This window comes from Anastrepha obliqua, chromosome 3 (genome assembly GCF_027943255.1).
Source record: "Anastrepha obliqua isolate idAnaObli1 chromosome 3, idAnaObli1_1.0, whole genome shotgun sequence".
Taxonomy (NCBI): domain Eukaryota; kingdom Metazoa; phylum Arthropoda; class Insecta; order Diptera; family Tephritidae; genus Anastrepha; species Anastrepha obliqua.
Genome location: NC_072894.1, coordinates 3,824,167 through 3,836,162, shown reverse-complemented (window position 1 = coordinate 3,836,162; position 11,996 = coordinate 3,824,167). Strand labels below are relative to the sequence as shown.

The 11,996-nt window shown below is 38.8% G+C and overlaps 1 protein-coding gene across 2 annotated transcripts; it reads right to left on the bottom strand.

Moving 5' to 3' along the window:
• Positions 1-2,637: 2,637 nt before the first annotated feature.
• LOC129242839 (DC-STAMP domain-containing protein 2) lies at positions 2,638-9,609 on the bottom strand. 2 transcript variants are annotated; one of them, XM_054879705.1, is made up of 12 exons: positions 9,166-9,609; positions 8,793-9,103; positions 8,607-8,727; positions 7,680-7,819; positions 7,396-7,609; positions 7,190-7,343; positions 6,952-7,120; positions 6,579-6,887; positions 6,411-6,516; positions 6,247-6,321; positions 4,248-4,382; positions 2,638-4,181 (listed from the first exon to the last, which is right to left on the bottom strand). In XM_054879705.1, exons 1-12 carry the CDS (start codon positions 9,471-9,473, stop codon positions 4,109-4,111), a joined length of 2,115 nt encoding a protein of 704 aa, XP_054735680.1. In that variant the 5' UTR covers positions 9,474-9,609; the 3' UTR covers positions 2,638-4,108. The 2 variants fall into 2 exon arrangements, with proteins under 2 accessions (XP_054735680.1, XP_054735681.1); XM_054879706.1 differs by lacking the exons at positions 7,396-7,609; positions 7,680-7,819.
• Between the last annotated feature and the right edge of the window lie 2,387 nt (positions 9,610-11,996).

The window sequence follows — 11,996 nt, the reverse complement described above, 5'->3', positions numbered from 1 at the left end:
TTAAAATGTACAAATAAGCTTGATTGTACCGTTCAGCTTTATTTCTCAAAACCATTTGAAGTTTATAAATAACTGTAGTAGTAGACAAATTTTCATGGAGTAGTACAGAGCATCAGAAGTGTAACTTTTCACAATTTGAAATTGTTTTTCCAAACTCACTCAGCCAAAATCTGATTTATTGAGTAGACATCGTTGAAAATAAATTTGTTTCTGAAGAGCACCGCAGTTTTCTTGATACTATTTTCTCTTTAATCCCATGAAAGATCTGCTGGTGTACCCCAAGGGAGTATTATGGGCCCCATCCTATACCTGCTATACATATACGATTTACCAGCTTCTGAAGAAACAATACGTTTGCGTTTGCGGATGACACTGCCGTACTTACAATTCACCAAAAAAACTGCCGAAAGGACTTCATAAAATAACTCATTGGTTGAAAGAGTGGCGCATTAAGCCAAACGAAGCAAAATCTTCCCAAGTCACTTTTACACTAAATCGAGAAATTTGCCAAGCTGATATTATATAATAATATAATAACATAATCGTCCCCCAAACTAACGTCAAAAAATATCTCGGCATGCATCTTGATCACAAACTTGCATGGAAAACCCATATTTTCACCAAACGAAAGGCTATAGGAATAAAACTCGGAAATCTAAATTGGTTACTGTATCGAAAGTCTGAAGTTTCTCTCGAAAGTAGGCTCTCACTTTACTCGGAAATCTTGAAACCCATATGGGCATATGGCATTCAACTTTCGGGAAGTGCAACTAACTACAACATCGATATACTTTCAGTCAAAAACCTTCAGAATGATCACAAACGCCCCTTATTATAACAAATGCAAAAATTCATCGTGATCCCAAGGTACCCCCAATAATTGAAGAAATAAGAAAATATGCCACAACACACAACACACGAATCCAACCGCACTCAAACCCTCTTGTAATAGAAATAACTGCAAATCACACAAACTTCATCAGACTCAACAGAAAATCTACAAAAGGCCTCATATGGTAATAAATTAGTCTAAACTAATATTATTTATCATAAAATTAGTAAATGGTTGCACCACTGGGTGTATTCCATAAATATTTTTTCTCTCAAGTAATTTAAATAGCTTTAAGTAAAAATTTTGCTTCATGTTTTAAGCGAAAAATACGTGGTTTTTGTGCAGCATTCACAGCAGGCTGATGGGTGAAATGTTGAATTAAATTCGTGAATTTATTTTAATTTTTTTATTGCCTTGAAGTTTGATCAAAAAGTTCCAATCACCAGGCGACGCTCTAAGTCAAGTGATTTGAGTTCTGTTTTTGTTAGGTTGGCACATCTTTCCTACCAAAATGTTATCGCCATGGCTTGCCATTTGTAAAAGTTATGCCGTGTTGAGTAAATCTGCCTCTGCACGTGTTTTCGATTTTTTACAGTTTTTAAAATGGATTTGAGTTTGCATTCAATTTTGCGTTAAAAATGGATTTAATCGGAATGGTGGGAAACTGTTTCGGTATTGATACTCTTAAGAAAACAACCGTTTACGAGTGGCATGAACGCTTCAGCAGAGATCGTGAGTCGCGGATAACGATGGCATAAGTGTTGCAGTTGATGGAAAGTACTTTGAAGGCGATAATATCACTTTTGAGGAATAAACTTGTATTTTGAATTTCCTTTGAATATTTCGAATATTTTTAATCACAGTTGTATTTCGTGGCGTCTGAGTTTCCTCCAGCATGACCGAACATCTCTTAAATGCCTACCCGTGGTGTTAAAGTCACAACGCATAAATTAGCTTTCTTCTTATTGCTTTCTTTACGAATAAACACAGTCACAAATTCCAGCATACGTTTCCAGAAAATGCTCTATTTTAGTTAAACAATAAATTTTGTTAAAAACCTTGTTTAACACAGTTACGAACAAGGCAGTCATACGTTTTCGGGTTGAACCCCTTTTCTGTGTCAGTAATTAATTTATGGAAAACATGAATGCTAAATTGTCAACAACAAATAACTACAACACACAGTTACAGCATATGTATGTATGTATGTATGTATGTACATATGTACATATGTAAATAAATTCGAAATCAAACAAGTGTAATGACGTATGAGATCGTATTTTATCATTAACGATGGTAGAGCAACCTACGCCTAACCCTCCTAGCCGCAGTCGCACACAACTAAAGAATATTCCTTTGAAATTTAAAATGTGTCCCCATAAAATTTGTGGTAACCTAATCTGTTTATCATAACCATTTTACTGCGGAAAGCGACTAACCCGGCCGATGAAACCCCAGCCGTTGCACATACCCATTGCGCAGGCGCAGCCGCAGCGGATCGCCAGCAGAGCTGACGGCGCGCCTTTTGGAGTGTTTGCTTCTGCGTTCATTTCGGGGCTTGTGCGTGTCCCCCCAACAAAGCGATCCAAATATGTCACAACGTCGATGGTGGTCACACACAAAGTAAAAAAATAAAGATAGAAGTAAATAGAGAACGAAAACCGCCAGAGAACCAGCCCAAAGATGCAGACTGGTGAATGCATTTGCCGGGTGTTAAATATCATATAAACACTTGTGCACAGACGCATTTAGTATAATAACAATAACAATAATAATAAAAAATTACAACAATGTTGTGGCAGACACAATGAACTAATATCAGATTTTATTAAAAACTCATAAAAATCGAACAAAAGATGCATGCAACACACAAAGATCAAATAATACACCGCAGCCAACCGATGTTGCACATAACAACAATAAATCCAAAGGGGCCAAGCAACAGATATTTCAAAATTCATATACATACATACATTATTTGCGCGCGCACACATACTCGTACACATATCGCAAACGCGCCGCTGTCAGGTATGCCACGTTTGCTATGCGTAGTTGCAGTGGATGGCTGCGTCGGCAGTGGCGACAAGTACCTTCTTCGGAGTCTTTTGTCTATTAATGCGACCATTTTACACCATCATCGCGATCTGTGCCTCTATTTGATTCTGATTACACGGGCGTAATTTACAGCGGATTCTGAGGAATGGAGCACAAAATACCGTCGAAGTAAATTATGAAGGGTCGTCGACGTTCCACGCTTTGTCCAGAACTATGCAGACGTGGCAGCCATTTTACGCAATTCCAATTGCTGTCGACTTTGTGCGCATTTAATTGTCTTTCACTCTTCTGCAGCCGCGATGTGCGCGAAAATATGTGAACAATGTCGTCATGACCACACTAATTCGCAGTAAATGTCAACAACATTCCCACTTCATCAATGTACGAATACCCTCAAAAGCGCACGATCATCAGCAGTCAGCAGCGAAGGCAGTAGCATACATAACTATCGCCAGCACCATCATCATCACGAGAGCCACTCCCGCTAAATGCCATAAAAATATGTTGCTTCTTCACTTCTCCAACCGTCCAGCCATACAGCCGTCCAGCAGCGAGTGGACTAAAGTTACGATTCGTCAGCAATTTTCAAATGTTTTTCGAATTACGCGTTGGGTTCGATGGGGCGGTAGCTGGGCGAGGGCGGTGGTGCTCACACAGTATGTACATATGTTCGTACATGTATGTGCATGTGTCAATCCGATAGTGCATATGACGTTTCTAGCTGCAGCTGTGCCTTAAACAACAAACAATTTGTCCATTTACTCGTTGTGATGTTGATCATATCTGCGCTCCACCGATCGAAACTTTAGCCACCGCATTGCTTCATTTACGCCAACTCGACGCAGAAAGCATCCTAACCAATTGGGACGAGGAGCGGTCGTTTGCTTACTTTGCTTATTTGGGCAGAGTCTTGATTGGGGTGTTGAATGAAAGCACCGCAGAATAACTTACGCCAGTGGCGCGGCAGTGTATCTATTGCAGCTGTGAGTTAGCCAAAATCGGTTGGTTCTCCTGTTGTTTTGCGGCTGTTGTGACCATAGTTGGTTTGCAATGCGGAATTCACAAAAGTGGCCAATAACCAGTAGCCAGTCTTGCATAGTCTGTGGTACTGTAAATGGTAGTGGATGCACTTAATGAAATACATTTAAAATTTAGATAGAATTCAAATCGACCAAAATTGGTGGAAATTGTTGTGCGATTTCATTTACTGCTTGATGAGTACTAGGGTACCCAAATACAATATTTATCGCTTTCGCGCGGCTCACGTACGGCGCTCGGGTCATCAGAAGAGTCCCTGTTGGAGGTAAATCGTTAAGCTTCTCAAATTACTTCTGTGAAATTGAGTCTACTCGGTGCTTACTTCTCTTCTGAGATGTCACTGTCATCGCCGTATTCCACAGGTCTTTTGCATATACAACAGTTTTTATTGGACTCGTCAAAACAACTCTGACAGTAAACCGCCTGGCAGCCAGGATTCGAACATTCCACTTTGTCTCTGCAAGACCATATAAATGAACGCAACAACTATTTACATATCTGCATTAAGGGTATTCATCTTAGCATTTAAATGGCTCGTAAGTCCCTTCAACCTCTTAAGCTTCCAAGCTCGTAAATCAATTGTCAAAATTTGCATGAGAAGTGGTTTACACAAGTTTCGTAATTTTAAGTTATGATTTCAGTGCGTAAATTGAAACGAAGGCAGAAACCCGCCCATCTTATTAAACTACACAAATATTTCTCGGAGTGCGTTTATGTAACAACTTAAAGTTCAGCGTTTCGTGAGTTTGGTTTATACTTGTAGATGAATACCCTTATTATTTTGGTTTCTGGACTCTAAAAATGACACAAGAAATCATTGTTTGTCAAAGGAAGACCAAAAGAAAATCTAGCACTATGAGAGTGATTCAAATGTCTCTGCAGAGTGAAATAAATAATACTCTAGTCGGCTAAAAACGTTCTCTTTTTTTTAAGATCGATACCCTTTACCAAACATTTCTGTAATTTTTTTATACCTTCAAAATATTTGTTTAATTTATTGATGACCATTTCATTGACCCAATATTTTATCATCGAGCCACTTCTTAATATTGGTAAATTGGAACTGGAAGTTGTCGCAGGGTGAAAAATCTGAAGAATATGATAAATCGTTAAACAATTCGTAATTTAATCCCAAACATTTTTCTATTGGGACTACGGGCTTGTGAATCGAATCGATTTAAAAGTTTTGCGCATATGCTTCAATGATCGGTAAACCCTTTTTAAGATAAACGACGTGAAAAACACTGGGCGCAACGGAAGAAACTGTCGTCATGACTTTGAGGGTCAACAAACTCATGCGAGGTGCTCTGTCTCGACTGTTACTTGGTCTCTGGTGTGTTGTGCCGAATCCAAGTTCCGCCAAACACTCCTTGGAAGTAGTCAAAATAATTATGAAATCAACCCATCTTCCGAAGAAAATTTTCAAATCCACATATTTATGCGAAACTAAAATCTCTTGTCCACGTGCTAAAACGACGGCATCTTCAAGTTCGAGCGCCTGTCTTAGGTTTTATCGACTATTTCTGACGTGGTGATCTCAGTTGGATGGGCAGAAAAAAACCACGAAAAAATTCGTCTGATTCGACTACTATGAAATTAAGAAAACCTGAGATGATTCTAGTCGATTTATAACAGCTACACTCTAGGTGTGATAAGCAAAATCTTGATTAAACTTGATGGAGGTGGGGTAAAAGTGGTGGCGGATGTTGATGATGTAGTAATGGCATCTGGGCTGTATTCTAACACGATCAGTGGGGTCAGTCAAAGGGCGCTAGGTGAGCTCAACACTTGGGCTAAAGACTGTGGCTTAAGTTTGAACCCACGTAAAACAGAATTCATTCTTTTTACCACTGGATACAAAACACACAATTTTACCCTACTACTAAATAATGGAAAAACTCTCCCGATTTCATCCAGCGCAAAGTACTGGAGTACTCTATTACAAGTTATAAACATCTATGAAGGCAGTTGATGGGTTATGCCTTGGAATTATATTGGCGTTACGTCACCTTTGTAAGACTAATAAAATTCCGAGATTTATTTTCCTACTTCCTATGTCTTTCCATATTCCATATTTCCGATATTCCATACTTCACGGCACTAATTAAATTACTAACAAAGTGATTATGTTGCAGGGAATACACTGGCTTCCCTAAGCAGGTAATGTCAAACCCTCCAGTACTTTTCTTTCATAAGGCGCGCTTCTCATAAAAACCTCCTACCAGTCAGTGGGCGGCTTCTATCATTGGAATAGTCATTCGTGTTAAGCCTTTTAAGTTCGTTTCTATCAACATTCAATCATAGAAATCGTATAAAATTACTCTTTCAGGGGGAATCCGCACAAAATGCAAGTATCACTTTTACGATGCCCGAGTATAAAACGGCAAAGAAAGCAGCTGAAAGAAATTAATTTGCATATAAGAATTAGATAAAAAATAATTAATTAAATAAGTTTGAAAAAAAACAAGAAGATTTCTACAAGTACCTCGCGGTCTTCGCTCTAAGCCAGTCTAGAAAAGTATATGGGTCAGATTTGGGCTCATTTTTAAACTTTGCGCGCGCCTTCCGTCTCATGAGCTTGAAGAATGTCACTGCGAGTAAGTCAAGCTGTTTTAGATATTTATTTTACTCCATATCTTCTGCAACAACTCACTGCGCTTCATCAGTATCTCATTGTACAGCCAAGCAGCTCGTTGCCGCGCCTCAGCTGGGTAATAGAGACGCATCACAACGTGTCGCAGTCGCAGGCCGTAAGGCTCACAGAAGAAGCAAATCCAAGCCAACAAACAAATACCTGCAATTTCCATATATCGCTTCAAATTCGGACGCTTCGGCACCGGAAGGCAAGGCGTCGCATCGATGTTGTATTTCTGGCTGAGCGGCTCGAAAGCCTGCACGATGCCGCGAAAAATTTCGGCCGTGTAGCCCCCTCCCTTTACATCGACGGTAATAAAGGGCGGAACTGCCAGTGAATGTATGAAAAAAAAATTTAAATAAAAAAATATCTGTGGTTGGCAGTAGCTCACCCTCCACGTTTGCCTCCTGGCTGCCATAGTAGTTGATCATAGCCAATGTCCAATATAGACTGTAATCAAAAAAACAGATGCAGAAAATCTGTATGACGGAAATAAAAAGAAATAACATCGAGCGCATTAGCCTATAGATCTCTCGGCGTGTCAAACGGCAGTTGGATATCTAAGTAATGGACAAAGATTAAGTTTAATTCCACTAAGTAACTCTAATTCAGTTAACGATTGAACCAACCCAAATGTATTTGCGCTTTTCACTTTTCTTCAGCGGCAATAATCGTTCCAAACCCGCGCCCTTGCGCTGCTCATCGATCTGCAGAATGTCTTTCGTGAGATAGTGATTGTTGTAGCCCGGCTGCCGCAAGTATTTCATTTTGAAGTAAATTGCTCTGAAAAATATGTAGAATTCAGTATGAAGATTATGGTTGGCAAAGCTCCCACTTGATTATCACTAAAATGCAAAGGAGTCCGCTAATCACATCCAGCCAACCGAAAATGAGGAAGAAGCCTGCCATACGCCCATGTATCTCACTCATAATATCGCGGCCCACATCGCTGAGATTTCTTGAGGCCACCGTTGTAAAGCTGAAGTCATGGTCGAAAGTGACTGACACCTCGAACATATTCTTTATCTCGTCCGTGAATTCGCGCAGTTCTGCAATGGATAACGGTGAAGTAGTTTGGAGTTCGTGCATATTGTGTATACGGCTCCATATGTCACTTACTGTCCATAATGGTACCCAGCACAGCATCGTCAAAGAAGACCACCATCACACAGAGAACATCGACTATTTTGACTGTATAGCAAAGCATTGAGAAGATGTGCGTTGCCTGACAGAGTCCCTTGAATGAGCCTAGTTTTTCACTACGCAAGTGCCATGAAAGAAAAAAAATTCAGAAATATATTTCCAGTCATTTTTCCATAGTGTAGGGCAAAGTCTGGTAACTCTCTCGTAGAAAATTGCACAAAGCAAAAAAAAAAAAAAAACAAATCTGTCGATCTAAATAACTCCTTTTTTAGTTTACAGAGAGTGGGTGTTAATAGAGATTGTTGTTGTAGCACCATAAATTTTCCACATAAATGTACGAGGAATGCTGTTGGAGTGACAGTCCTTGGCGGGATATAAATCCTGGTCGCTCCGTTAACGTAAAACCGAATGCTGTGGGAACGGATTGAGTGAGTGTTAACTGAGCTTCTGGGTGAGCTCGTTTCCCACCCGAGTTTGGAGCGGCTAAACATCTTCGTATAAATTTAGGCCTTGCAGCTCGAGGACTCTAAGAAAGAGACGAGCTTTCGTGCAGAGTTTCTTGGTGGTTGTTCTGCAGTGCATTATTTGAGCTTTGGTGTGAAGTCTTGATGAAATGTATTTTGGAGAGACTCTATGTGAAGAACTTGCTGATGCGACGCTTTGGTGCATTGCATGACTGTAGTATGCACACAGCGTACACTTCAAATTTACCATTTCATAAGCCTTTGGAGAGATGCTGCGATCTGCTCGGCAAAGGAAATGGTAAATAAGCAGCAGTATTTGCAGACGGGAAAGAATTTAAGTGGAAGTCGCTTAAACACTCCTAAAGGTTTTGGAAAACTGTATTCTCAATTCTGTGTCGTCCTCTCTCGAATCACTCAAGCACTTAGTGTTTTGGGATACCTGCAATCCTTCATCGCATCGTCTGCGGTCCTCATGCACCGATCGAAGGGTGTGCCCAATTCCTTATTGCAAAAGCTCACGATGCTTTTCAGCCATTCAAACATGTTCTTGATCGCGCTCACTACAAACAAAGAAAAAACACATTCGATTAAGACACATCAAGAGAATATTCTCGCCAATCCTCACAGATCACCAGCACCAGCTCTTTTATGCGAAACAGCAATAATTCGACTTTTTTGACGACTTGCTTTATATTATTCATGGCAGTTCTAACAGATTTCTTAATGGCCACCAGCGGCTGTCTCATCACCTCCAGCATTTCTTCTAGCGCTTCCTTTAGTTGCATTTGGCCACAGGAGAGGCTACGCACGAGCACGTCCACGTTCCGAAAAATATTCACAGTTGGTCCCATAGCGACCATCACAAAAGCAAAGGCGATCAACAAGGATCGCCCCTTAGAGCTGCACAAAATGGGAATGCACAATGTGGCAATGCAACTGCGCGAACAATAAATGAACGAGAATTGGCATGAAGGTTTTGCTAATAGGATGTCTCTTACCGCACATGCCGACTGTAGGCGAACAGAAGGAACACTAATACAGCCGCATTATACTTGAGCCATTTGCCTCTTAGAAGCTGGACGTTGTCAGTTTCGTACATATGCCAAGCCACGAACAGGCCCATTCCAGTCAAGTATCCGCATATCAGCAATGTTACAATGGTTTTACCCGAGAAGTTTCGGTGTTCATTCTTGCGGCTCTGTGGACCTAATGTTGCCGTTGACTTCGTTGATTTTGTCGTTATGGACACGTGATCATTAGTCGCAGTTGTTGCTGGCCAAGCCGTTGTTGAAGTGTCGTCGGACATTTACGTTCTTCTTTACTTCTTTGGAGATGTGAATATTCGTAAGTTGAATACGAGCCAAAGACGTATTTTGAGTTATGAAATTTTATTACACAAGTGTCAAAATAAAAAGGAAACAAGTAAAAATTACCAACTGATCCTATTCAAAACCTCTGTTATACTCGTACATACATCCATATGTATGTGGAATATCCAACAGTTATTTCAAATCACCATTGGTTTTTTGAGTGATTTGAACTCTCAAAGTATATACAGTATTTGCTGGATATAAGCGCCGTCTAAATTTTTATTTTATTTTTTCAAGAAGTGAAGTAAATTAATTTGAAAGTGACTACTGCTGACTGAAACTAAAAGATAATGAAAATATATACCTAATTAAATCGCAAACTTACGTCTAACTAAACTAAAAGATAGAATTCAACGGCGCAGAAACAGTGCTGGAGTTTTACTGCGCCGAAATACCGTTAGATGGAATAATATTTTGATGCTCACTTATCTCCGAGCAAAGTACAGTCTTCACTTGAATTATCAGCAAACCTTCGATTGCTTCATTTTCTTCCATAAAAATTACTACCTCTAATCTAGTGAGCCGGACTGTATATGTAAATATTAGTTAATGTTTAGGAATCTGTTTACTTTTATCGCTATGTGTGGAACTTAATAAAATGTCAGTTCCCTGTTCTAATTATAAATGCAATCATTTAAAAAATATTTCATATAAAAACTAAGGTAAATAAACACTAAAAAAAATTAAAAAAATAAATTAACGGTATTTCAAGTGCGACTTTTTTTATACTAAGGCGGTCAGGTAATACCCAAAATATTTATATAGGGTTTAATTCATCCATTAAGATAATTGTCATTCTATTACCACGCACGACTTAATCAATCGTGTTGAAAACCCACTCAAGGGTATTTTCTCACATGCCATACAATGCCTCGATATTTACATTTTTCAAAATATCTTTCTAAACCTGCTGATTTAAGATGCCATTGATTCGATACAGCGGCCCCACTCCAGCGTTAAAGAAACACTCACACGCCATTAAACTGCCTTCACTATGCATCACGATTTCTGGGCAGTAATGAAGTTTTAGCTCTCTGGTTTTAGGTTTTTATTTGGAATATTCCACTACTTCCGCACAAAATAATTGGTCTTCCCCAAATTTTAAACTTTTGCACTTTTTGATGCAGGGTGATGCGTAAACAAAAACTTAATTTAAGTTCTCTGGTGTAAAATGTGTTGTGAGACTGTGTTGTTATTTCTGTTCACCTGATGGTCTCTGTGCCGTTTTGTTTACTAATACCATAAACACATCGACGACAGTGGACTGCCTGCAGCCTGTGCCAAAGATAAAAATGCACAGGTTTTTATGAACGCAGCCCACATTTTGACTCTAATACTGCAACTGTTAACGTCGCCAAATTAAATACATAAAAATATTTCTAAGCCAACGGCAATGAGCAGATGTAGAACCACCACAAAAATATCGAGCGTTATTTAATCAAAAAAGCATAATATAATTATGCTCTTTGAAATTTTATTACCAGCGATGATTTTAAACAAATAAATAAATTTTTATTATTTTTACACCAAAATATGTACCATATATCACATTTGCTATGTCACTGCCACTTTGAGAATTTTTAAGAAGCTGGATTTAAGGCGTCGTTCGCAGCTAAGGAAATTTTTCTGTCGTTAGCTTGTGAACCGACGTCGCCTGTGTATTATTTATTATTATCCCAGACAACAACCATTCACAATGGAAAAATTATTTCAGCAGCACTCTGTATCATATGTACAAGGTGTGTCAGAGAACATGAAGTAATGAGAAGGCAGAACTAACTGTTAAGTTCTCTGGCGCAAAAGTTAATGCTAAATATTTTCTTTTATTATAGATAGCGCGGAAAAACGTATTTAAGTGTACTTGGAACCGACTATTAGTGTATTTACCCTAGACTTAATTGTTAGTTAACAAAGTTAAGAACAACCTACGAAATGGGAAACATAAATAAATGATTATACCAGCCTTAAGAAACAGAAAGCTGTTGATTTTGGATTCTTAACTTACGTTAATTGAGAGCGGTCAGAAAATCATATCAATCAATACCATATGGGCATTTTCACGGTAACGGACGCGACATTTGTACGCTTTTAAGTGCGTCCAAAACAATGAAGACAAAGTAAAAGTTTATATATATTGATATTGTTTTAAAGGGCTGACGGAGTGCTAGATTTTAATATATACGGGAAAGATCTTTTACAAATAAGTACGTAGTTATAAGCAATTATAAAGTGATACGGACGCGACAAAAAATAGAAGTTTTTTTGAGGCGCATTCAGAAATATACAAAATTCAGCAAATTAAGGATTTTTATATATATACAATATATATGTTAACAAATGCGAACGCATGACTGTTATTCGTAGGTTTATGAAATATGATAATTTTCTCTTCGTTTTTTTTTAATTGAATATAGAAGAAATACGGACGCGACATAGCGGACGCGACAAAATTTTCCATG

Excerpts from the sequence above, each read along its gene's own strand:
- LOC129242839 (XM_054879705.1), bottom strand. The coding sequence starts at position 9,473 with ATGTCCGACGACACTTCAACAACGGCTTGGCCAGCAACAACTGCGACT. Across the intron at positions 4,383-6,246 it reads TGCGGATTCCCCCTGAAAGA|AGACAAAGTGGAATGTTCGA; the intron begins GTAATTTTATAC and ends ATGGTCTTGCAG. Across the intron at positions 4,182-4,247 it reads AGTGACATCTCAGAAGAGAA|GGACTCTTCTGATGACCCGA; the intron begins GTAAGCACCGAG and ends TACCTCCAACAG.